A 27,994-nucleotide genomic window follows, 5' to 3' on the forward strand; every position below is an offset into this window, starting at 1 on the left:
TGGTTTTCATATAAGTCCCTATAGGTTTTTAAGGTACCCTAAATTGTACTTTTATTATACTTACTTATATTATACTTTATAAAATATGTATATATAGTATATTTGTTATTTTTCTTGTATTGAGGTGTGTAAAATAAGAAAAGATTAAAATATTGGTTGAAGAAGACCATGGGTCATGGATCAGGTTTAGATTAAAAGGAAAATTTGTTGGGCGTGATGTTCTAGCAGGGGGTTGAAAAATAGTCCTGGGTGGGACAAAAATCTTAGACAATTGTTAGTCAAGGCTCGGGACGAACTTAAAAACTAGATAAAAATAATTGACTCTTTGATTGTCAAAAAGGACCATATACCTTAAGGTTTTGTCCCTTGAGTTTTATGGTGAAAATCTGTAATAAGAGGTAAAATACATACTGATACATTTGCAGTGCAAATATAATTTTTTCGTTAAAAAAAAACATAAGCAGCTGTTCTACCAACATCTAGAACACGTCATGACTAATCACAGCTAAAACAAAAGACCCTTCGTGTTCCCTTCGTTTAACTTTATTTTCCCAGAAATAAAGTAGAAATACTTGAGTTATACACATGATTGCCTCATGTCATTTGAGCTGTATTTGTGCGACTTGATACTGTGGATAGATAGCAGTAGCCAAACAATGTGATTGGGATATAAAGCATGTTTTAAAAACCTGAAAAGTGTGGCACTTTCTCTGTCATACGGTGACGTCCAGGTCTGATCGCGACTGATCCTCCACTGCTGATCGACAGACTCAGGAAGAAGAAAATAAAATCATCTACATGCCACACAGCAATAGCAACAAGCAACCATGGACACACTGTGCTAGAAACCCCATTACATCTCAATCATCACAATCCATACTTCTGACTACCCCATTTCCCTTTCTTCCTCTCTTCACAGGAACCTCCGTTCTTGTCTGCATTGTGTGCAGTGGATGCTTGGTTCCCAGCCTGCAGTCTCCATGGCGACCAAAGGGCTGGAAACACCAAATTCATCCCATGCTCTCAGACAGTGGTGATCTGGTCGACCACCCTGGTGCTGTCGTTCATTTCAACACACTCCACCTCCTGTCTCTGCCCCTCTCCTCCAGGCCGGTGGCCCCGGCTTTTGGAGGGTGGCAGGAAGGTGAGGAGGGTGGGCAGGAATGCCAGTGTGTGCAGGGCTGAGCATCCGGCGGTGAGAGTGAGGCAGCGGAACAGTGTGTGTGTGAGGTTGGAGCGCACAGAGCCAACAGGCACCAGGGCAGCGCTATAGCAGATGAGCGTCTGTAGAGAGGGAACTCCGTGTCGCTCCAGTGCCACCCTCACCCACCGAGTCCTGCTCTCGCCCCGACCTGAGGCGAAGCCACAGAGGAGAGGGCCGCTGCAGTCTGCCGAGTATCCCAAAGCTGAGATCAGACACAGCACAGACATGCAATCCAGCTCCACGCCCCATAAAGTCATGAAGCCCAACACCCCGAACTGCACAGAGAGCAGGGTGAGGCCCAGCCACACGGAGACCAGCGGTTCCACGACGGCTAGCGAGGACAGACCCAGCAGGAAAAGCACCGCGAGCAGCGAGTGTCTCAGCGGGGAGCTAACCGCTGCAGCGTAGCGGTCTAGGTAGACGAATGAGGGGTTGAAGATTAGGAAGCGGACGCGCGACGTCAGCGACAGCCGTCGCAGCGTGTCCAGCAGCACCGACATCTCCTCGCGCTTGTTCTCCGTCGTCTTGGCCACGAGGAAGATCCGTGACGCGGCGACGTCGGGCTCCTCGCCCTGGCCGCGCTCAGCGAATATGATGTCGTCCGCAAAGTGGGCGAACTGCGGCTCGTGCAGGAAGAAGTGGCGGAGTGTGCGGGTGAAGTTCTCCCGCGGCTGGCTGGTGGACTGATTGCGGTCCGAAAGGTAGTTCAGGTAGGCCTCGAGCCAGCTGATTCTTTGGAAGCCTTTGGTGTATTCCAGCAGGTCCCGCTGCACTGACGCATTCCAGTAGGGGGCACTTTCATAGATATAAAATCCAATGACAGGGGAGTACGAGCTGAAATACCGCTGCTGGGCACGAGTGTATAATACTGTTTTTGTATCCATGGCAACCAGCGCACTAGGGTCAGAACCCTGCGATACCTGTTGAACAGAACACAACATTTATTAGGGTTGTGATGGATCATTCACCAGTATAAATACTTACATGATAAGAAAATGTGGGTGTGGCTTATCTCAAAGATACAGTAAGGTCATAGGCCGTATAGAAAAGTAGAGATAGTGTTCCGGTTGAGGTTTGAAGCCTTGAGATTCACAATTTGATCATCTGGGCAACGGGCAAATATCTATTGGACGATACTTGCTGTCTATCACACTCATATTTGCTTTTATTTTATCGTCTACTTCCCTCTAAATGGGAACATAATTTACAAAATTGACATCATGTTCCATTGAAGAGGACCTGAAACTAGCGATTGAGTCCATTAACCCCTTGGCAAAATGTTTACTGGTGTAATAAATCAGGTGATAATTGGAGGCCACAGCTAAAACGTTAAGAGGTTTTTAGGTTTCGTACGAGTGTGTGTCTCACCTGCAAAAATCCCATCAATCCAAACGAGATATAAACCAGATACAGCAGAACCACGAACGGTTTGACATAAGTGTTTGTGATCCAGTCCCCATAGCAACGCCTCACACACCCCAGCAAAAGGTGAGAGTCCTGAGGATTAGGGTCCGTGCTGGCCGAGGAGTGTGTGTGAGGGTGCGGGTGTGCGTGCGTGGAGTTGGCCACGTGGCCGTGCCCGTGCGAGTTGGGGTTGTTCACAGTATGCGGGTGAGGGTGCGTGTGCACATGCGTGTGCGTCAGGTTAGGATTTGACGAGTGAGTGTGGCCGTGAGTGACCCCGTGCGGCGGGTTGGTGGTTTGAGTCTCGTCCTGGTAGCGGGTGTACATTAAACACCTGTACCAGGCCGGTTTGGAGTCCAGCCTCTCCGGTTTGGGGACTCTCCTGCAGAAGCAGCCGTGTCTGTATCCGGTCTCTAAGTAGCCCGTAAACACGAGACAGGAACTGTAGAAGGACAACGTGTAAACATAGCTGATGGTGACGGCTAAGGCGGCGGTGCGGCAGAACAGTCTGACGGCCTCCATATTGGTAAGCGGCGAGGCGGCTAAGCCCAGCGTCATTAAGTGGAGCATTGTGGAGCCAGAGAAACGCAGCATGACATCCTCAAAGACGCTCGCCACGCGCTCCTTCACGTGCTGGTCCTCGCGGGTCCGCCGCCACGACGACAGCATCTCGAAGGAGCCGAAGAGTCCGTGACCTGATGAGAGAAGCAAGTAGAAATGAAGGACTTAAATTATGAAACAGACAAAATTAGATGACCGTTTTATGTCTTTGCTTTTTATGTTTCTTTTCAGAGCGACTACTTTTTGATGCGTCTCTGTATAGTAATGTGCTTTATAGCCCTACCGATCAATACTTTTTTATTAAGAGCTGGTCAAACTAAAGTTATGGTGATGGTTGCACACAGACCTCCATTTAACACAGCTCTGCAAATGTGAGGGCGGCGAGGACTCCCGATGTTATCTTAAGCTTAAGACAAGCACTTTGAACAGAACACCCATGTTCCCTAAGGAAAACAGCATAGTTGTAATAAAAACCAGGGAACTGTCGACGAATGAATGTGTAGTTGTTGTATGTTGTGCGGATGCAGCAGGAAAACTCCAAAACAATCAAAGGTACACGACTGAGCAGATAAAGTCAGCGAAAATCAAGTCAATAAACTTAAGTATTAAGCGTTTGTAAAGCGATATTATGTACATTTCGAGTGTTCCACTAACCCAAAGTGGCCCAAAAATAATTGAATGCATCTTTAAATAACTCCATACCTCATTGCAACTGGTCAGATTTAATCCCAGGTTTTAAAGGTTTTGTGACCAAATAAAGGCTTCACATTCTTCATCTTTTATAATTCCTGGCTATGCTGCTAGCCATTATCCATGAATTATCCACAATTTGTTTTCATATTTTATGCAAACCCCATCTGGTACAGCTTTATTTCATCGCTTTTAGCATGCTAAGTTAGCCATTAGCCACGGATGTTCTTAGCAAACCTATCTTAAAGATAAAGATGCTGTCACTTTTTTTTTTTTTTTACAACTTGTGACAGCACTCAATAGTTTTTTATTTACTACTTCACTGTTTGCATAGCTGTTAGCCATTCGCCATGAATGTTTTTAGCAAGCCATACTTTTTACCGCTTGGGACAGCACTTCATTTTAACTTTATTTCATCTGTGACTTTAAATCATGAGTTTGAACGAGGGAACTGGAGGAAAAGACATAAATTAGCGTTAAGCGTTCCCTCCGACGACAAACGGACACAAAAACTCCCGGCACTGTTTCGGTGGGGAGTAAGAATATCTCCAGAAATAAATGTGTCCCTTTAAGGACATAATACCGTAAACCTTCCCTATTTACAGCCTTTTTCTCCAAGTGCTTTTATTGCACCGAGCTTAGCCTGGATTTATTCAGTAAGGCGGCACCGGGAAGTGTAATAACTCAGCCTGCTTTTGAACAGCCTTTTTGCATTATGTTATATCTTAGTCCCATTTGAACTGGAGGTTAGTGACCACTGCAGCAGCAGCAGCAGCAGCAGGAGCAGCAGGAGCAGGAGGAGCAGAATGAAAATACAACTTAAACACTTTTCTCCATTTGAACTGCTGCTTGTGGACGTCGAGTCTGGTGTGCCGTCACATACAAGCTGCAGATGGTTTTAAATGGTTTCCTCCTTGGTGGTTGCCATGGCGCCCGTGAGTCACTGGTGACACGAGTAACCCCCCCCCCCCACACACACACACACACACACACTCTCACCACTGACCTCACCATGGCAAAACACTTAACACCTTAGCAGAGGCATAACATACCAACACTTCAGGCGAGGGAGCAGCCGAGAAAGTCTGGAGATCCGTCACGTCACGTGTGCGAGTGCTTTTGTATTTTTGTTACATTACTGGTTGACTATAGTCCTTTGAGGAGACCAAAACCTGGTCCTAATGAGGCAGATCTAAGTGGTTACGGTTAAGGTTAGGCTTAGGCGTAAACTGGCTGATTTAATAGTTGAGTTATCTCTGACAAAGAGAGAGAGAGATGAATAATTACATATTAATACATTAAGTTGGATTTTTCCATGTATTAATATTCAGCCTAGACAGTAAAAATAGTGTGAGAGGTGTCAATTTGATGTAATATTGCTGCTAAAATGTCAATATCATCATCATCAACAACAGATTTTTATTCTCGGCCTGTTTTTTGGTGGGAATCACGCGTGTCACAAAAAAAAAAGGTGAGACAGAAACAGACACACCTGAGGCGTGTCTCTCACTGTAATCTGTTAACATGGGCAGTGGCGCACATGACACACACACACACACACACACACACACACTTGCAGTCAAACAGTTAATCTGCCGATGATGATGTGCTTGAACGTCTTATTTTGTAAAAAAAAAAACAAGACATATTCACACTTAAGAAGCTGAAAACTTCCTTTACTTATTGAAAAAACCCACTAATTAATAATTAATTAATCGAATGATCGCTGCAGCCCTTGTCAAAAGTTTGCTTTTCCATATCTCTCAGGCCTGATTCTGAAAGAGAAAAAACCCTTTTCTATATTTCTTCTCACTTTTACTATCTCCTCCTCCTGATCAAATCTTCCCCTGCAGTCCAGGCAGCTATATTCTTTTTTTTTTTCTCCTCACACTTCATCCCACCGTTTTCTATCAGCCCACTGGCACTGTGAAATTCCTCCTCCGTCTCCGTCTGCCCGTCTTTCCCTTCCAACGAGAGTTTAACTTAATTTTCTGTGTAAAGAATCCCTTCTCTTAGCTCCCATTTGGAGTGATATTTCACCGGACCCCTCTCTCCCATCTCCTCTGTTCTCTTTGTTGTTATTTAAAGACTAACAGCAGCCCTTTCCTCCTCCACGATGCGGCGTAATTATGGTATGGACAGCGTGAGTTGCATGAGTAGATACTGTACATACAGCACATGCTACAGTCAGTGTACATGACGCCCTGAAGATAAACAACTAAACTGCCTGTATTTCTTCACACATGCACATAAACCACTTTGCAAAAGGTCAAACAAAGGACGGCTGTGGAATTATTGATTTTCTGATCAAGGTTATTACAGTTAACGAAAACGAACTAACTAAACTGAAATAAAAAGCAAAAGCAATAGTTTGCTTACAAAACAAACGAAAATGTGTTTTTAAATGTGTCTTTGTGAATTCATTTCATACATAAGTAAATCTATTTATTTTTTATAATATAAGGCGTTGTGTACTATAACCATGGCAATTTACCAAGGGTGCACCTGCGTGAGCACTAAAGGTTACAATGGCATCTTTTGTTATGTATAATATTAGAATAATAGAATATATATTTTATGACCTTTTTGAATCTTGCAAAAAAAAACACTAACTCTCTAAAAAACTAATTTTAAAAAAAAAGTCAAAACTAAATAAAAACTAAAACTAATGAAAAATCCCAAACTATTATAACCTTGTTGTATGACCAAGGTTGTGTGTCTTTAAAGGACAAATCCAGATATTTGATTATTAATTGATTACTAAATTAATCATCAACTATTTTGATCATCAATTGAAGTTTTTTTCCATGATTAAAACAAGATTTCTGATTGTTTTCAGCTTCTTAAACGTTTCCCTTTGTTTCTTTGTTCCATTAAACAAAGAAATCATTAAAAGTGAATGATTTTGGTTTGTGGACAGAAACGAGACATTTGAGAACGTCATCATTTCCAGGGTTTGACAAACACCGATCAACACGGATTGATCGATTATGAAAATAATCATTGTGGCTCTACTTTCCTGCACCAGTGTCCACAGAGAGTGAGAGAGTTTGGCGCTACATTCTGCAATCAGCTGTTACGGACTTTGAAGACGGCTTCACAGGAACAAAAGTAGTGGCATCATAGACAGTCGTGTAAAGAACTTGCAAAGTTCTGGACACCAACACCAAAATATGGACTCGTAATTCCCCCAAAGATGGACCTAGAATGTAACTCCCTTAACTTTGTCCTCTTGAACTGTGATGGTGTTTCACGAGTCGACCTCCATCACTGTGAGACTTGTAACAGTTGTTGTGAGGTGAAGAGTTCACGCCAGTCGGGTCAAACGGTACAAACACGCACTCGCAACGACACAAATGAGATGTGACGAGGGAAATGAAGCGCAAGACTTGACTTAGTTGTGGATGGTTTCTTGTCTCCCGGTCGCACCACAGAACTTTTTTCCTTGAACAAATGTTTTATTTAACGTGACATGGCTCCTTCTCGTCTTCCTCTCTGACGGACTGCTCTGGTGTCGGGAGTCTGATTCTGGGAAAACCTCTCTAAAACCTCTTTCTGACGCCTGACTTTGAGTTGCTGCCAAAAGTTAAGCAAATGAAAAAGAAATTAAAGTGTTCACCTGAGCCTTGCAATCCTACTATCGGAGATCAAAGCCAAAATCCATTTTTTGACCCAAGAGTGAATGCCAATTACACCACGGATCAAAAAAACAGTTTAAACACAGTTGCTTTTGACCTGTAAGAATGGGGGGGTATAATTAATCTTTGATAAGTCCACCCATACTCTTCGTAAACAGCCAGTCACGACTAGACTGAGGGCTTTTAATGTCGGGAAACTTGATTCATGGCATTCATAAATCAACTTGCATTTCCAGAACCTTTAGGTTCGACCGTTTTCGTCACAGTCAGAAACTGTTGCTAGTGCCACTATCCTCCTCAGTCAGTCAAGTTCATGCTCCACCACCTGTCAGTCATTCTGATGATCTGCCATCTACACAACCCATCACAGATACTCAACGAGCTGAGAAACAGCACAGGCAGAACTGTGATTCTCACTCACTGTGGCTCCCACCCATCCTGCTTCTCAATTCTTTGACACTTTTCCGTGTGATTCCCGCAGTGTTCAACAACCGCGCCGTCACTTTTCAAACCTTACCGAGCATGACGAAAGGGATGCCCAGGTATGTGGAGTTGTACGTGGCCCCGGTCAGGTTGAGTATGCCGGCAGCGGTGAGGCCCGACAGCGTGATTGACAGTAGAGCCAGCAGTCCCAACCAGGGTTTGGACCTCACGCAGTCCCTCATGGAGCAGCAGAGGACGGCCAACACGCCACACACCCCGAGGCTGGCCAACAGGGGGCGGCGCGCCAGCACCGACGAAAACTGGAAGTCCGTCCTCAGAGACGAGGAAGTGGCGGGGTAAAGGCCCAGCTTTGGATGCAGCGCTGCAAAGTGCTGTAGCTCCGTGCAGAAGGCCTTCTCCCACTGACCGGCCACGCGGTCCATCAGGTCACCGCGGGCTTGGAGGTAGTAAGTAAGCTGCAATGCCCGCGCCGAACGTACGCCTTCGCTCCTTGCTCCGATCCCCAAACCCCGCGCCCCAGCGGCGCCAACCCCACCACTGGGACCCCACCCCTGCACACCGCCCAGCTGGTGCCCGATGTACGCCTGCCGCCCATCGGCCAGCTGCGTGATCGGGTAGCGTAGGACGGGGACGGAGCGGTTGGCGGCGCGAGTCGACTGGATCTCCTCCATGGCACGGATGATGTCGTCGATGATGCAGACGTTCTTGTCGTCGGGGAGGCAGAGGTACGAGAAGGAGTAGTTGAAGCTGTTGAAGCCCGTGGCCGGGACGGTGACCTGCATCTGGTAAATGAGCTGGTGGAGCTGTGCGGAGAAAACACACAGAGACAGAAGGGAGTGAGCTTTCACAGTGGTCCATCATTTTGGCCACATCCATACAACTACTGTACATTTTCATTAATATATAATCTCAGATCCTTACACTGGCTTACACTGAGACAAAATCTGACTCTTGGTCTTCAAAGCACTGAATGGACGGGGTGTCCAAATGTTTTTTTAACGAGGGCCAGATCTGATAATGTGAAGATTTCCAGGAGCCAATGGTGCCTTCAGTTGGATGGAGTATTAGGGCCACATTGAGAAAAAAAATTGCACAGACTTCGAGAATAAAGTCTTAATTTACGAGACTAAAGTAGTAAATTTACAAAATTCAAGGTGCAAATTTACGACTTTATTTTTGTAAATTTATGACGTTAATCTTGTAAATTAAGACTTTATTCTAATAAAGTCATACAATTTATGAGAAGTCTTCATTTTGAAGAAGTCTTAATTTCAGAGAATAAAGTTGTACATTTCAGAGAATAGAGTTGTAAATTTACGAGAATAAAGTCTTAATTTACAAGAAAAAAGTCATAAATTTATGAGAATAAAGTTTTAATTTAGGAGAATAAAGTTTTAAAATACGAGAATAAAGGCATACATTTATATAACTTTATTTATATAAAGTTTAATTTGAAACGGTGCGCAATGTCATCCTGAATATTTGTAATTGTGACATCATGGATTATCAAGATATAATTTTCATTTCTGATCACTAAACTTTTTTCACTTGACCGGGCTCCTCCTGGCCAGACTAGAAGTTCACTGGCCCCCCAGGGCATTTTGAGTTTGAGGCCCCTGATCTAGAATGTATGACTCAGGTAAACAACACGTAAGACAGCTCTCGATATTTTGGATATGATGGAATGAAGAACCAATTGAGAGAGGGAACAAAGTGAAAGATCCAAAATACTAACCTGAGCTCCATGGAGTTGAGTCCAATGGAGTGAAATAAAAACAGCACCACAGGGCAAAACAACAGACGATGGGAACAGAGTAAATGACCTCTTTTTATTGGGTTCAACCAGGTTCAAAAGTGAAAGAGACATGACTTTCAGCAAATTACAAACAAGAAAAACGTTAAACTAAGACGACGTTAAACTAAAGCTGAAAGAGTGAGCACTCAAAGCTCACGGATACGTTGAGTCTTAGAAGAACCAAAGAGTTTGTAAAGTACGAGTTTCTCTAAACGGCTGTAAAACACTGTGTTAATAAAGGCGACAGGCTCACCTGGAGCAGAGTAGTCTGGACGTGCAGTCGCCTTTGTTTGTGTAAACTGTGACAATATTTTCTTTTTTTTTTTAAAAAAAGCACATTTTCTGTGAGGAGAAAAGCAAAGTGTGGGCAGCTCTTTTCAGTCACTTTGCAGATGTTTGTGTGAATAAGAGACAGAGATGGCGACAGAGACAGAGAGAGGACGCACACGTGTGTGGGAATGTGTTTGTTGAACGACAGCAAAAACAAAAGTGGTCTCTCTGAATCTTCCTCCGTCCTCCACAAGGACAAATGTGCCAGGCATCTACCACAAGTCTGGTTACTAAGCAACAGGCCTGATGCCAGGCTCTACCGCAGCAAACATGGTGTGTGTGTGTCCTCTCAGGTAGACTGTGAGGACCAATTTCCATTCAAAAACTCTCTTTGTGAGGACATTTTGGACACTCCTCACACATTTAATTGTCTGTTCTGAGGGTTAAGACTTAGGTTCAAGTTAGAGTTTGGATAAGGTTTAGGCATTTAGGCATCTGTGCCAGCGCTTGTGGTTGTTTCTTCACCAGGACCTTGTCAGGACCAGTATAGTCCTCAGGGGAGACCAAAACCATGGTCCCCTCTTTTTGGAACTGGTACAATTTTCACCTAAGATATGAAATGTGGTTTAGTGGTTAAGGTTAAGGGTAAGGCTTTATTTAGGCTGTCCAAATGCTGTTGGTCCAAAAAACTTACAAACCTATCTTTGTGGGGACATTTTGTCACAACTTTAAAGAGCTTTTTTTCAGGGTTAGGACCTGATTTTAGGGTTAGGGTTAGAAGTGTGTTGAGGTTAAGATATAAAAACAAATGCCTGGTATTCCTTATGTTGTGGGGACAAAAATCAAGTCCCCATAATGTAAAATTACTACATTTTAATTAGGTGAAGACATGTTTTAAAGTTAGGTTAAGGTTGGGGTCAAGGTTAGGATTAGGTCAGTAGCAATTATGGTTAATTATGGTTCACTATGGTTAGAGTAAGTCTGCAGGAAATGAACGCGAGTCAACGCAATGTCCTCTGAAGTCATGGAAACCAGTGTGAGTTTTTGTCATTTTTGTGCACTTTTTGTGCCAAATGATTGTCTGTGCCTCAAAGAATCTTCACTGATTCTTGATCTGAGAGAATTTAAAGCCTCAACCTGTAATTTTTCGCACTATCCCGTTGTTGATTTTTAACGCAGGGCTGTAATTAGCCGTGCTAAATAAACATGTATTACTTACAGCTGACTGCACTCCCTGTCAAGGAGAAATCCAGAGGTGGGTGACAACAGAAAAACAGATTTTAACCAAATAATTTGTGCATTTACCCATAAAATCTTTCCTAAAACACACCCATTTCCTCGGCTTTTAACACAACAAATATTATTTTTTTTTATTTGTTTCTCATTTTATATGAGAAGTTTTTTTCTTTTTAAGGGATATTAACGGCTGCTTTAAATTACGCCTCATAAATAACATTAGATTGGAATGTGTTTACTTGCTTTTACCTTTGCCGAAATAGACAGCTTTGTAAACCATCGCGTCCACTGCTGCGTTATTCTGTAAATCTGAGTTACCTTTGGTAAACAAACGTCACAAAATGATGAAGTTGAAGTCAGCGGGGTTCTCCCTTTAATTGCAGACTTGCTCAGATATGTAATTAACTGTAATAATATAAGTAAACGTGTCAGGTCGTGGCAGATTATATGCAGATCTCTCGTTGTCCTTTGTTCCAGTTCCATCTATTTGTGTCCCTGGCACTGACGGACGCACTCGGCTCATCTAAACACTTTGTTGTGGGCATTATTTGGAGTCAGCCACTATCACAGCGGCTAAACGTGACGTAGTGGAGACGTGGGCACTAACCGCGCGTTCCACAAGCTCTGATCACAGCTTCATGACTTCATGAGATCATTTGACTAATTGCTCCATGGGTGTGGAGCTAATGTTCATAAATCAGTTTTCAGGAATACCACTGTGGCGACAAGGCGGCCTCCGCGCTACAGCTCTGACTTCTGCTCTGTAATTAAAACTCCCTGCTTCAAGTCTGCGTGTTTAAGTTGTTTGTTAGACTTTGTTGAGAGATTAATGAAGACCAATCAATGAGTGGGAATGAGGAAGGAGTGTGGAATTAGATTTGTGTCGAGATTTGCAAAGCAACACTTTTTAAGAAGCAAGACATGAACCACAAAATCGAAAATACACAAGTTGCAAATAAAATATCAAGTTAATCATTCAAAAATATTGTATTTAGTTTGTTTGAAATGATCGGAATTTTGTTTGTTGTTGTAGTCGCGATCTTTCACTTGCGATTCTGACCATGGGCGGAAGCTGCATGCTGTCGACGGGGGAGAACTTGGGGGAACGAGTTCCAGACGGACAGCGACTCCAAGCCTGTGACCACTTCCGGTCCAAAGAACACAAAGAACAAGGTAGGGAGCGCAAACGCAAAAGAGGCGGAGCAAATAAAAACTGTATTTTCAAACATTTTTTATTTGCAATTTGAGTATTTTTGGACTTTGTGGTTTATTTCAATTCATAAAGTGTTGTTTGAAAAAATTTACACAAATCTAGTCCCATGTGTGACCTCTAGGTGCTGACCTTAACCGTTTTGTGAGTGTGTTTCTGAATGTGGTTTGACTTTTGTTTTTTTACTCTACCTGCAGCTGCATTTTTGTGATGACTTTAGGCAAATTTAAAGCTTCAGTGTGGAACTTCTTTCCCTGAACAGGCAGAGCTGTCAATCAAAGACACTGAAGATATGTTTTTCTGATATTTTATCCACACGGAAACAGAAATTTCCCCACGCAATGTTTTTCTTTGTCGATTTTAAAAAATGTTCTTCATCCTCACGAAAGACGATTCAAAATGTGTGAGCCACTGTAACACTGCTTTTTATATAGCGATTATTTTCATAAATGATTAATCTGTTGATTGTCTTTTAGATTAATCAAGTTTGGGTAAGAAAATTAGAGGTGGAGAGCTGATGTCATTGTTTTCCGAAAGTAGAATTATGTTTGTGCGCACCAAAACACAAGGGTGGCGTTTTGAGATTTGAACACTCTGGGACCCAGTATTTCCAAAAATACGGTTCACGTATGAACGGTAACTGAACTTGTGACACTCCGACGGGGGGGGGGGGGGGGGGGCACGCTTTGTGAGAGGCTGAATCACGAGTCAGGATTATGAGGATGAGGAGAAAAGGTTTTCGTGGACGATTCTTGGCACTTTCAACCAAGGAGGAGCGAGGGCAGTGACCTCCTAAGTGAGCCTGCGGAGGTTTCACCGCCGTCTCTCACTTGTCCCTGTATGTCCATTAGTCGTGACGTAAAACACACACCACTCTGAAAACACAACACTTGCTCTACTTAGAAACACAGACAGAGAGAAAGAGAGAGGGAGAGGTGTGTGTGAAATCAGAAAAATGTAACAGACACTTGTTTACATTTGAAGTTGCACACTTTGCATACAGTTTCAACAGAGGCTAAACTGGCACATTCTCCGGCACTGAGTGTGTGTGTGTGTACGCTGGCAACAGCCCAAGTCCTTCAGTCATGAATGATATGCAAATGCAATGTGATTTCTTTGAATGAAACTCAGGCCTCAGTAAAAAAACAATCCAGAGAGGCATTGAAACTGTCTAAGTCAGCCATTTGTTCATTAAGTGGAAACTGCTTAACTCACAGGAAGTGCTGGTCTACTGTTGCCTCTTTTGGTAAATTTGTATCATTCGATAAATCAGATTTTGCAAGGATTTCAAACACCGAAGTCTCACATTGAACACATTTGTACTTAACGATGGAGGCAGCAGTGGATTAACAACTCCTGTGTGTTGTTATTTCAAATTTGCTGATTTTCTCTATGGGGAAGATTTTGTAGACTTAAGCGGGTGTAGTAGTGTTTTCCTTTGCGTTTTCCACTTGTTTTATAAGGATATGGTTGACTATGTGTCAGTACCTCAAACAATCACTCTTCAAAAAACTGAACTAAAACTTGGGTCTGGAGCCAATCAGTTGCTGTTGACAGGTTTTGTGATTCAAAAGTTCTGTCCAGGTTGCAAGTAATTTAATTGGGGTTTATAGGCTGGTTGGGTGTGTGAGCATTTACCTTTAGTATGTCGTCAAGGTGAACCGGGTCCAGCACGCTCCCCTTTTGGGTGGTGATGATCACGCGCCCGTACCGACCTGGCGTCTGCAGGTCGGAGTAGAGCGCATGCTTGGAGCGGTTCACCGGGAACAGGCTGTCCACCAGGTTTCCCTCTATCTTGGCCAGGCTGTGCTTGGGCGCGAGCAGGCTCTCCACGTCCTCCTCCACGCGGTACCTGCTGAAGCTAGCGCCTAGCAGGATGGACAGGAGCACGGGTGCAGAGGCGAAGAACACCGGGTGGCCTGCCACGAAGCGGCCCAGCACGTGGAAGGAGGTCCTCAGGCCCGCGTGCAACACCTGGCGTAGCATCCTAGAGCGCGGCCGCGGCTCCAGCCTCTCCCACCGACCAGAATGTCCCGGAGCACTGCCGAGCATCAGGGGCTGCCGGACACATCTGTGGGCTGCGTCACACTCGGTCCGGGGCAGGAGGGGTGACGACGGGTGGAGGCAGGACTTGTACCCGGCGCAGGAGGTCTGACACCAGGGAGAATCCAGCCCTTCTGCGGTCACAGGAGCTCCCTTATATCCACAGGGTTTCTCTTATTCACTGAAAAGGACAGAAAGCCATTTAGACCCAGTGAATGCGGATACAGCTGTTACGCCAAGCATCAAAATGTGTCACAGATAGAGACTGAGTGAGTCAAGCCTCATGAGATCAAATCTGGCCCTGTCCTGTTTTTAAATAAACACTGACATCATGTCTACTGGCGAGGACAAAATTATATTTTTAATGAGTGTGACTGTACAGATGTGTCCACTGTCACTGTGTTTGTGGGGGTCAGTGTGTGTATGTGTGTGTGTGTGTGTGTGTGTGTGTGTGTGTGTGTGTGTGTGCACATGCACACGAGAGAGGCAAAATGAAGAGACGGTAAAAGCTTAAGTGACTCAAAGCTCTACTCGCATTGCTGTAACATGAAAAAGGAAAAGCTTGACTGTCCTGCTAGGTCTGCTAGGGTCTATGTGATGTTATTTTCATTATCTGGACAAACTCGAGCACCCGTACAATTTGAAAGCCTGCAGTCCAAGAGTCAAAAAAGAATCATATGATAACCATGAAAAGAAAGCAGTTCTCGCTTGTACCTGAGCGCTCAAAGAATACAAAGAAGTACAACTGAGCGCTTAAAGAATACAAGGACATACAAAAATTAGGACGAACTCTTCTTGTCAAGAAATCTCCGCAACCGGAATGGACTGCGAGATCGAGTCCACATTCCCTGACACAGACCCCTGTTTTAGTAGGAATGGAACCATGGACATGGAGCACAGTTAAGTATGCACGGCGCTTCAGGCCCTAATTTTCCAACTGGGTTCCTAGAAACTTTCCTTAAATGTCTATGCAACACTGTCCTGATGAGAAATAAATAAATTACCTCACAAAAATTGGTAGGAATACCCATCAAAGATTCCATAGGTTGGGTTTTTCCTGACTCTGAGTAGCCATTCCTTCATTCATCCCAATTGGGATGGAGTGTGAGATCAGCTCATTCATGGAATGGTCGACTTAATTGGACCCTAGTTTTATTTTGAATGGAACCATGGCAGCGTAAGTGCATGTTGAAATAAAATATGGCTCGCCGTGGACAAGGAACCTGGAAAGTACTGCCGCCTTCCAATTACGTCAGAGGTCAGAACTCGCAACTCCGCACTGACCACGTTCAAGTTGAGAAGTCGGACGTCTGTAGGGCTAGTCATTGTTAGAAATGCCAATTGCTACATGTACGACTGACTTATTCATTTATCCATCACACCCTGGACAGGTCGCCAGTCCATCACAGGGCCACATAGAGACAGACAACCATTCATGACTGACTTAATGCGAAACAAATTAAATTGGAATCGGACGTCAAGGTTGCTCCAATTTCAGGGGGGCGTTCTAGTTTAAGGAACGCATTCCAGAAGGATTCAGATCTGTACTTGACGCTTAAATCACTCAGGGGCAGATCTCCGACTTTTCGAGATGGAAATCAGACTTGAGGGGGCGTTCTAGTTTAAGGAACTCACTACAACTAGAAAGCATCATAGGACCCGGGCCTTGCAGTTCGGGATTGTGGCCACATTCGTCCTCAAACCCCTTGTACAGTAAATTTTGTTTTCGTGTCCGGATCCAAGGACGCATTCCAGTCATTTGACAACCGACTTTATGTGAAACAAATAAAATTGAAATCGCATGTCAGGGTATGTGAGGTTGCTCCGACTTGCCGAGGGAATTCCAACTTCTGACTACAACTGCAGCACCATAGAACCCAGTGGTCCTCCAACCCCTGCTACAGTAAAGGCGGTTTTTGTGAATCGGAACACGGGGACACATTCCAGACGGATTCAGATCTGTACTTGACGCTTATATCCGTCTGTGACGGGATCACTCAGGGGCAGATCTTTTAGATGATCTGGCATTTCCTCCGCTCTGCAGTCACAAAAAAACACACTCACTGCCTACTTTACATTTTATAGCCACTGCCCTGCTGCGTCCAGTGCCTTGTGCAAAGCAAAGGTGCGCAACAGGAAAAACGCATGCATGCAGAGGCAAAAGTGGCTTCGGAGAGAAAGAGAGAGCAAAGAAAAACCCACATCAAGACTTGTTAAGTTTCTCGTTCACACCGACTCATGTTGTGCTCGGAAGCTGCGCGTACATACCTACAGAGGGGAGAGAGGGGAGGGGGCGGCGACCCCCGCGATGACGGAGATCATCTCAGACTCAGACGCATGCAGACCCCGAGACACGTCCAGCTCCACCCTGCATCTACATCACCATCAGCAGCACACACGCAGGGGGAGTGTGGAGTGTGGAGTGGACGCACCGGGGGGAGAAGCCGGTTCAGTCAAATCAGCCTATTCTGTGTTTTTTTCTCTGCGGCAGAAGGTTCTCCTCTCCTCCTCCTCCCTGCTCTCTCCTCCATTCTCTCTCCTCCTCATCTTGCCGGTGATGTGGCGGAGCCTCTGCTTTTCATCCAGCACCGGCTGTGCTCTCCCTCTCTCTCTCCCCCTCTCTCTCTCTCACTCTCTCTCCTCGTTGGCAAGGCACGTCACTAATTGCCGGCTTCTAAACCGGGGTCTCTCTCTCTCTCTCTCTTTATCGCTCTCTTTTCTCTCTCTCAGACCCTTTTTTGCCCCGCCTCTTGATTTTTGCAATGCAGAGAAACAAACAAGAGTGGCAGCATTTGTTTGTGTGTCAGAGTGTTCTTGTATGTGTATCTTTGTGAGGACCAAAAAACATAGGGTGTGATGATATTTTGGGAAAAACAGGTTAAAGAGCCACCTGGGGGGGTCACTCATTTCCAGAGATACATTTTATTATTTGATCGTGAGACAGTGGATGTGAGACACACGTCAACAGAGGACGTTGGGATTGAATATCCTGAATAAAATGGACAAAAATTCAAGGTCAAAAATCACTTTAAAGACCTTATTCCAATAAATTAAAATGGTCAATATAATTATTTACTGTATATATAAGCAAAACTGGTCAAATTTGGTTGAATTAAACAAACAAACACATATGATTGAAGGTTTAGGTTAGAAGCACTTCTACTTTACTTAAGTACAAGTAAAAGTACTGGTCTAAAAATGATATATAGCTTGTTTAAAATCAGAGTACAAGTTACTTAGTTACTTTTTTAACAAGGTACTTATAACAAGGGGACACAAATCTGTCTTCATCATTCTTTCACCAGTCCTCATCATTTACCTGTTCTCATCATTCATTCCCCTGTCTGTCCTCATCATTCACATGTCTGCCCTCATCATTCACTCACCTGTCTGTCCTCATCATTCACATGTCTGCCCTCATCATTCACTCACCTGTCTGTCCTCATCATTCACCTGTTCTCATCATTCATTCACCTGTCTGTCATCATTCATTCATGTGTCTGTACCCATCATTCACCTGCTCTCATCATTCATTCACCTGTCTGTCATCATTCATTCACGTGTCTGTACTCATCATTCACCTGCTCTCATCAATCATTCACCTGTCTGTCCTCATTATTAACCTGTCCTTGTGTCCGCCAAAGGTTCCAAATTTTCTTTTAAATGTATTGAAATGTATTTCCTAACAATGTAAATGTAAATAAAAGTCACCTAAAGATGTTACTGATGTTAACGATGTGTGTTTATTTAAATATTTAGTATTAATAATTTTTAAAAATCCACTTAGGGACAACATGAATGAATGGGTGAAGAAGTTATTATTCTGGGCTGAATAATGCATTGCCGGTGGGGGTCGTATTTAAGAAAATAACAGATTAAAGATATATACATATATTTATATTATGTACTTTCATCAGCTAGAACACTTCCAACACTCTTTAAATCCATAGTAATGTGTATTTTTTTTTACAAATCTGCATTTTCACCCAAAGAAACAGCTGTACACGTTTAATAAAACTCTAATACAAAAACAAAGCAGAATTATATCAAAATTTGACTGTGTTACAGTTTGTGTTAATAATAAATAAATCTGTCGTCATGTGATTCTGGGACATGTTCCCAGCCTCGTGATGATATTTATTGCTCACTTATCTTCCGGTAACGTTAAGCGTCCTTGTTATAGATTAATGAAACATCTCTCAGGTTCCATGTTGTGTTGCCTGTTGCTATGGAAACCAGACAGATGATTTCTCTCTCTCTCTCTCTTTAAACAGCTCGTGGTTCCCATGACAATGGTGATGCCACCCATCCCCCAAAACACACACACACACACACACATATACACACACACATACACACCTGCTGATTCCCAATCTGCTAATGGACTGGAGGTGTCAGGTACAGTTGCATTAAAAGCAAAAGTGCCACAAAAGAGAGCGAGAGAGCGAACAGAGACTTCACTCTTGCTTCCGTCGCTCTTACTGTCCGTCTCTCTGTTTAGAGACGCAAAAAACAAACAGACAAAACAGCCTTTAATGGTCCACACGGAGCCACTAATGGCTTCGTCCTCTCCCCAGAAATAGCAAAATCAAGGCCGTCTGGAAAAAAACATGCATAAAATAACTTTTTCTCTCACTTTTGCATGACAATATGTTAACAGATGTGTGTAAAAAAACAAGTTTTAAGGATTTTAGTGGTATTGTTTTGTAAAAAATCCGTTTTCTAGTTTTCTAAAGTCCATTTCATGAGTAATTTGCTCACATGTTCATAAATATCACTTTTCGTCCGCTTTAGTAAACACATACATCCTTATTACATGATATAATATCATTTAGCTAATTAAAAAAAAAGAAGAAATGATTGAATTATCCAGTTCAGCAGAAGATCAATTCCACTTTGTGCTTCTGAGATGACATGACATGAGGTCATGTAAAGTCCATGAACCGAATGAACCATGAAGTGTTTTCACCTGAGAATTTCAGCCTCCATTTTTACTCTCAGCTCGTGCTTCCTTGGCAGAAAGATTGTGAGTTTCAAACAAAATCATATCAGATCAATTGAAAATGCAACACAATTAGATTTTGATGAATTACTTAATTGACTAAATAACCAGTGGATGTAAATAAACTAATCAAAAACAAAAATGTAACCCTTTAACACCTAACCCGCAAAATGTCCGTCTAGACTTTCTTTTGCGTAACACAAAGTCCTATGACTGTGATTTTGTCAATTTTTCCAGAATAACTTCTGATATCTGGCAGTTATTTACAACGTACTGCATGTTGAAATGCTATTTTAACAATTTAATAAAACAAAAAAGAAAATACACTAACAACAGATTGTGTGTGTTAAACTTTAAATTTGAACAGTGTAAAACATATAATGATAATGATTAAATATTAAATATATGTTATTAAAACAAGTTTTCACATTTATCAGGTTATTAAATGTGGCTATTTTCTGGTTTCTTTGCTCCCCGTGACAAAGAAACCATTAAAACTGAATCATTTTGGTTTGTGGTCCAAACAATTACTCAATTACTGAATTGGATTAAGAAAATTATCGCTAGTTGCAGCCCCATTTTTGTGATTTCACGCACCTTAATAAACGCAACACATCTACATGTAATATCCACACGAACAGTAGGGGCAAAGCAGAGGCAGTAGAACCGCTATGACAACACTACTGATTTAACCCTTAGATGCATGCGCCTTTATAAAAGTTACATTAACACACCTCGAGCACCAAAACGTGCTCCACAAAAATAGTTTTGTATTTTTTGTTATCGTTTTAAACCAACATCAGTCCTCATCATACACATCAAATATCTTTTTGTTTCGTTTTTAAACCTTAAAATGCATCAAAAATTGTGATTTGCATGGGTTTCAATGAGGACATTTTTGTCCATAGGTGTGTTAGTGTGAGTATCTTAGTTAACCTTTTACTGTAAGTTTACTATAGACTAAAAATAAAAAGTGCCAGGTACTATCGCTAATGGAAAAGCAGAAAAAAACGTGCCGTACCGAGGTGAGTCGAGTCGTGCTAGGACCATGTCGTGGAAAAGCGGCATTAGTATCCAGTAAATAAAAACCGAAATAAATCAAAAGAGATACTTGAATGTCAGCTGCTTGTTGGGTTAATGACTCGACACAAACACACCCCGTGACCAATGTTTCATATAAATATGAATAAAAACGGAAAAGGAAAACGACACGTGCACTCATTCATGCTCTAATCCACTATTCAATTAAGTCCGCAATTAGCCTTTAATCCCCCTCCCATTACCACCGCGGTGAGCGACGAGTGGCGGAGGAACAAATGAGTAAGTCAGAGTCTCCCCGGGGAAGAACGAGGAGGAAGGAAGAGTGGTGCGGAAAATGAAAGTCTGCGGAGACGCAGAGGGATCGGGGCTCAGGCTCCGATAAGGAAAGGACTAATTAGTGTCACTGAATGATTTAGAGAAATCCAAAGTGTGTGTGTGTGTGTGTGCACGTGTGCTTGTGTGACAGAGAGAGCAAGGTAGAGAAAATCAATGGAGTCCATTTTTTCGCTGAGCTATTTTCAGCAGGGAATGGGGAAAAAAGAATATCAGGGGGCCTGAAAATTTTAATTAGGGATTATAAGATAATTATTTAAAATTTTAGGCCATTGACCAAAAATGTATCAAAATGTCAGGATTTTTTAAAACAAAACGAGAAGATAATCAACAATAATCTACTTTTGAGTTGTAATCCTTTTGTTAAAGTATGGTTTTGATGTAGTCAGTTGTTTTAAATCTAAATTACAAGCAAATGTTTAAATGTATATACACACACATATATATATATATATATATACACATGTATATGAAGTATTGGTAAGTAAATATATCAGAATATGTCAGAATTGTTCAGCCCTACTACAAAAACACATTTTAACACCAACTTTTTCATCAAATTTAGTGACTTGTTTAAAAACTGTTAAGGAACAATTTCCAATGGATGTTTGATAAATTAATAATAAACATTAATCTTAACTAAAAAGGGTTAGGGGGAAATTCATTCATTCAAATTTTTAAATCGGAGACCCAAAAAGATTCCCATGCAACCCATCTGTGGGTCCCACCCCAGTGTTTGGAAACCACTGCATGCACTAGATGGACAGATGGTGAAAATATTCTCTTGTGATTTTGCTGTAGACATGTTGTCATGTATGTGTGTCATTTACACTCATGTTTGTCCACAACGTGTTTAATGGATTATTAAAGCAAAATCTGTGATTGTCAGATTTTCTGGGAGTGTGTGTGTGTGTGTACCAGACCTGGCCACTCCTTCTTCCTTTACCCCCCGCCCATCCCCCACTCCATCTGTTTTGATGGAGCCCATCCATTAATAAAGACTGTCCCTTCATTTCTTTTTCTCTCCTTCTGTATTATTTATCTGCTCATCTCTGTGTAGTTATAGTGAACAGATGTGGTTACCAAGAGTGGGATTACAGCCACTTGTCCTTCTCCTCCTTCTTCTTGTTTTACTTCCTCTTCTTTTTCTTTGATTGAATCCAAGGAAAAACTTGATCTGTGTTAAGAAATAAAAAAAGTCACGCTTGTGAAAACATTAATTTAATCCAAACTTACTCAGTTTTAGGGATGATTCACAGTGTTACTGACACGTACCGTCATGTTTTTACGCGTGAGTTTATGCGACGTGACTTTACGCTTCAGTTTACACATGAGTTTATGCAACGCTTGAGTTTACGTAATGCGTGAGTTAACGCTAGGCATGAGATTACGTGACGCTTGAGTTTACGTAATGCGTGAGTCAACGCTATGCATGAGATTATGTGACGCTTGAGTTTACGTAATGCGTGAGTTAACGCTATGCCTGAGATTACATGACACTTGAGTTTACATAATGCGTGAGTTAACGCTATGCACAAGATTACGTGACGCTTGAGTTTACGCAATGCGTGAGTTAACGCTATGCACAAGATTACGTGACGCTTGAGTGTACATAATGCGTGAGTTAACACTATGCACAAGATTACGTTACGCTTGAGTTTACGTAATGCGTAGATTAACAATATGCACGAGATTACGTGGCGCTTGAGTTTACGTAATGCGTGGGTTAACGCTATGCAGGAGATTACGTGACGCTTGAGTTTACGTAATGCGTGAGTTAACACTATGCACGAGATTATGTGATGCTTGAGTTTACGTAATGCGTAAACTAAGGCTATGCACGAGATTAAGTGACGCTTGAGTTTACGTAATGCGTGGGTTTACGCTATGCATGAGATTACGCGACGCTTGAGTGTACGTAATGCGTGAGTTAACGCTATGCATGAGATTACGTGACGCTTGAGTTTACGCAATGTGTGCGTTAACACTATGCACGACATTGCGCGACGCTTGAGTTTACGTAATGCGTAAACTAACACTATGCACGAGATTAAGTGACCCTTTGATTTTACGTAATGCATGAGTTTACGTAATGCGTGAGTTAACGCTATGCATGAGATTACGTGACGCTTGAGTTTACATAATGCATGAGTTAACGCTATGCACGAGATCGCATGATGCTTGAGTTCACGTGATGCGTGAGTTAACGCTATGCATAAGATTACGTGACGCTTGAGTTCACGTAATGCGTGAGTTAATGCGATGCGTGAGTTAACACTATGCACGAGATTACGTGACGCTTGAGTTTACGTAATGCGAAGATTAACAATATGCACAAGATTACGTGACGCTTGAGTTTACGCAATGCGTGAGTTAACGCTATGCACAAGATTACGTGACGCTTGAGTTTACGTAATGCGCAAGTTAACACTATGCACGAGATTATGTGACGCTTGAGTTTGCGCGAGTTAACACTATGCACGAGATTATGTGACGCTTGAGTTTACGTAATGCGTAAACTAACACTATGCACGAGATTAGTGACGCTTGAGTTTACGTAATGCGTGGGTTAACGCTATGCAGGAGATTATGTGACGCTTGAGTGTACGTAACGCGTGGGTTAACGCTATGCATGAGATTACGTGACGCTTGAGTTTACGTAATGCGTGAGTCAACGCTATGCATGAGATTATGTGACGCTTGAGTTTACGTAATGCGTGAGTTAACGCTATGCCTGAGATTACATGACACTTGAGTTTACATAATGCGTGAGTTAACGCTATGCACAAGATTACGTGACGCTTGAGTTTACGCAATGCGTGAGTTAACGCTATGCACAAGATTACGTGACGCTTGAGTGTACATAATGCGTGAGTTAACACTATGCACAAGATTACGTGACGCTTGAGTTTACGTAATGCGTAGATTAACAATATGCACAAGATTACGTGGCGCTTGAGTTTACGTAATGCGTGGGTTAACGCTATGCAGGAGATTACGTGACGCTTGAGTTTACGTAATGCGTGAGTTAACACTATGCACGAGATTATGTGATGCTTGAGTTTACGTAATGCGTAAACTAACGCTATGCACGAGATTAAGTGACGCTTGAGTTTACGTAATGCGTGGGTTTACGCTATGCATGAGATTACGCGACGCTTGAGTGTACGTAATGCGTGAGTTAACGCTATGCATGAGATTACGTGACGCTTGAGTTTACGCAATGTGTGCGTTAACACTATGCACGACATTACGCGACGCTTGAGTTTACGTAATGCGTAAACTAACACTATGCACGAGATTAAGTGACCCTTTGATTTTACGTAATGCATGAGTTTACGTTATGCGTGAGTTAACGCTATGCATGAGATTACGTGATGCTTGAGTTTACATAATGCATGAGTTAACGCTATGCACGAGATTGCGTGACGCTTGAGTTCACGTGATGCGTGAGTTAACGCTATGCATAACATTACGTGACGCTTGAGTTCACGTAATGCGTGAGTTAATGCGATGCGTGAGTTAACACTATGCACGAGATTACGTGACGCTTGAGTTTACGTAATGCGAAGATTAACAATATGCACAAGATTACGTGACGCTTGAGTTTACGCAATGCGTGAGTTAACGCTATGCACAAGATTACGTGACGCTTGAGTTTACGTAATGCGTGAGTTAACACTATGCACAAGATTATGTGACGCTTGAGTTTACGTAATGCGCGAGTTAACACTATGCACGAGATTATGTGACGCTTGAGTTTACGTAATGCGTAAACTAACACTATGCACGAGATTAGTGACGCTTGAGTTTACGTAATGCGTGGCTTAACGCTATGCAGGAGATTATGTGACGCTTGAGTGTACGTAATGCGTGGGTTAACGCTATGCATGAGATTACGTGACGCTTGAGTTTCCGCAATGCGTGCGTTAACACTATGCACGAGAATATGTGATGCTTGAGTTTACGTAATGCGTAAACTAACGCTATGCACGAGATTAAGTGACGCTTGAGTTTACGTAATGCGTGAGTTAACACTATGCACAAGATTACGTGACGCTTGAGTTTACGCAATGCGTGAGTTAACGCTATGCACAAGATTACGTGGCGCTTGAGTTTACGTAATGCAGGAGATTACGTGACGCTTGAGTGTACGTAATGCGTGAGTTAATACTATGCATGAGATTACGTGACGCTTGAGTTTACGCAATGCGTGCGTTAACACTATGCACGACATTACGTGACGCTTGAGTTTACGTAATGCGTAAACTAACACTATGCACAAGATTAAGTGACGCTTGAGTTTATGTAATGCGTGAGTTTACGTAATGTGTGAGTTAATGCTATGCATGAGATTACGTGACGCTTGAGTTTACACAACGCGTGAGTTTACATGTGAATGTATGCTTGAGTTTACATTTGAGTTTACAGGTGAGTTTACGCTTGAGTCTAGGCGACGCGCAAGTTTCTATGTATTCTATCGTCAATATTAGTAAAAACTGACACCTGTCACAGTAGTTTTAGTTTAGGCTGAATCAGTCATAAACATATTTGTTGTGTAGGGAGAAGTTGCTCAGATGCACATATACATTTATTTTAATTTAGATATAAATCAAATATGACTTGACATTCTTACATTGCCTCAAAGCTGCTGTTAGGAAAATGTGACACTGATAATCAGTCATGTTATTATTTTAATTAATCGGTAATTATATTACGCCGCGGCAACTTCAATCATCTCAGCAGCTCCGGCGTTTTTGGTTTATGACGTATTTATGACGCATGCAACAGGAATGTTTTAGACGCTTCTTGTGGACGCCCTCTTAAAGGTCCAATGGGTAAAAACTAATGGCACATGGTGGCTAAGTGGTGGAAGGTAAAGGTGTAGTCGACATGCCATCATGTACCTGGGAAAAGACACTGAAGCCACCATCGCTCCCGACAGCCGTGGCCTTCACGTACCAGAAATGGTTGATTTGTCCATTTGGGCTCCTGTAGAGACATTGCGGCACAAGACCCTTTAAACCTAAAGTATACATGAAAGACTTTTTATATTAAATGGACTTTCGTTTTTACATTTCACTGGAAAGGTGATTTTCCTTTTAAGCTAATTAAATACTAGTGACTGTAATTAATCATTAAAAGCAGATTCCTTAAACGCTGGACTACGGCCAAAACAGCCTCATAACAACCACTCAGTGATGATCAGAAGATGAATTATGACATTTTGACAGTTACAGGTAGCAGTAAACGCATATAATCACTTTAAAAAAAACATATTTTTATCAAAAACAGATATAAATCAAATTAATGACTCTAAATGTGACTTGTGTCTTACCAGAAACATTTCCGTAACGCGGATGAAGCAACATGAAAGGCAGGGGAACTCCGTGGCCTGATGCTCATGCGTCGTTTGAAGGCGTGTTTGAGACACAATCAATGTCAATTATGGTGAGGAAACAACACAAAAATCCCTGGTCAACACAGAGCTGCTGTGTCTGTGGGTTAGTTTACATGTCACGACATGTTTGAAACAAGATTAAACTGGAATATTAACCAAAAAAAAGCTTCACATTGTGAGAATATTTGTGCTTTTTTTTAGTTTAAACACTTGAGCCTATGCATCACGCGTTATGCTCGATTTTACATGTGACTTTATGCAACACTTGAGTTTACCCGTGACTTTACGCGATGACTGAGTTTACGCGATGCATGAATTTATGTGACACCTGAGTTTGCGCTTGGGGTTACGCACAACACGTGTTTACGCTTGATTTTACCCGTGAGTTTTCGTGTGAGGAGGACATTTTTTAAAATGTATTTTAAACATAGTCTCATACATAATCAGTCCTAACGTTAGTTGAAAGTTCAACAAGTGATTATTTCCTTTGTGGTTTTTGATGCTGATTTTTAAATAAAATAAACAGCTTTTTAAATGCGAATATGTTCTGGGGGTTTTTTTTCTGACATTTTCTAGACCCCATGGTTCTCAAACTTTGGTACGTGTACCACCAGTGGTACGTGAGGAAAATAAGAAATACTGTTCTGCTGTATACCAGGGTATGTGTAATAATAATAATAATAAAGATTTATTTTCTCAAGTGGTACACCACTGTTCTTGACCAAACGACTAATAATCAATGAATTTGAGAACATAATTAACAGATTAACCAACTTTAAAAGATCCAGAAGGTTCTCCTGAATGTTCTCTCGTTTCTCGTCGACGAATTGAAAGAGACTCGCTTCGCTTTCAGTTTCCGTTCTCAACTCAAACGTTAAAAACGCCGTCTTCTGTCAGAGACTAAACTCTCCTCGGCGTCGCCGTCTAAACTCCTTCCGCTTCCAAATGCACCAATCCGTCTTTATTTTCCCCGTGTAACCACTTTCCCGGTGGTCGGCAGCGTCCATAATCGCTAAATGTCATCTGGACATTTTGCTCATGAGGCCAGACAGGAAGCTATTAATGAAGGGGAGGAGGAGGGGGGAAGAAGAGGGGAGGTCACTGGGAGGAGCACGAGCGGACGAAAGAACGTAAAGTCGTCTTCGTGGCCTCTTAGGTAAGTCGCAGATTTGATTACAGTTGCAGCCCAGAAATGGAGATGGATGCAGAACCTGCACGCGACACGACACGTTCAGCCTGTGTTTGTTTCTCATACGTTAGGAGAAGAGAAACCTGAGAGAAGCCCAGTGACATCAGCAGATAATGACGTGTGTCCAGAAGACACCAACTTGCCAAAAAGGTCAGAGTGTGATATCTGAGGAGAGTCATTTTCACCCCAGAGAGAGAGAGAGAGAGAGCTAAATTTAATCTGTGTGATCACTGGGGCCCATCTGTAATCTGCACAGCACCTCAACCACTCAACCAGGGCCTGAAGGGATGTTCCCCTGACCTCTACTGGAGAGAAGGTGAACTGCAGCACTGCGCAGACTCAAATCACACTGGCAACATCGCCTTATTCTTCTTTTAAAAAACAGTTTTCTTTTACTTGGTCACAATTTTGACCCTTTCTTTTGTTAGTTTTAATAATTGTACATAATTTCTCAATCTTGTGAAGTGTTTTCAGCCGTTTTTGTTGCGTGGTTATATTATTTGACGGCATAAAACTCTTTGACACCTTGTTGA

At 42.4% G+C, this 27,994-nt stretch overlaps 1 protein-coding gene across 2 annotated transcripts; it reads right to left on the reverse strand.

Annotated features, from left to right (window-relative positions):
* Positions 1–445: 445 nt before the first annotated feature.
* On the reverse strand, positions 446–27,923 carry ptchd1 (patched domain containing 1). 2 transcript variants are annotated; one of them, XM_058642606.1, is made up of 7 exons: positions 26,210–27,923; positions 25,779–25,863; positions 21,955–22,048; positions 14,091–14,676; positions 8,015–8,744; positions 2,573–3,303; positions 446–2,124 (listed from the first exon to the last, which is right to left on the reverse strand). In XM_058642606.1, exons 4-7 carry the CDS (start codon positions 14,502–14,504, stop codon positions 1,024–1,026), a joined length of 2,976 nt encoding a protein of 991 aa, XP_058498589.1. In that variant the 5' UTR covers positions 14,505–14,676; positions 21,955–22,048; positions 25,779–25,863; positions 26,210–27,923; the 3' UTR covers positions 446–1,023. The 2 variants fall into 2 exon arrangements, with proteins under 2 accessions (XP_058498589.1, XP_058498499.1); XM_058642516.1 differs by lacking the exons at positions 21,955–22,048; positions 25,779–25,863; positions 26,210–27,923 and adding an exon at positions 16,764–17,160.
* Between the last annotated feature and the right edge of the window lie 71 nt (positions 27,924–27,994).

Source organism: Solea solea, chromosome 1 (assembly GCF_958295425.1).
Source record: "Solea solea chromosome 1, fSolSol10.1, whole genome shotgun sequence".
Classification (NCBI taxonomy): Eukaryota; Metazoa; Chordata; class Actinopteri; order Pleuronectiformes; family Soleidae; genus Solea; species Solea solea.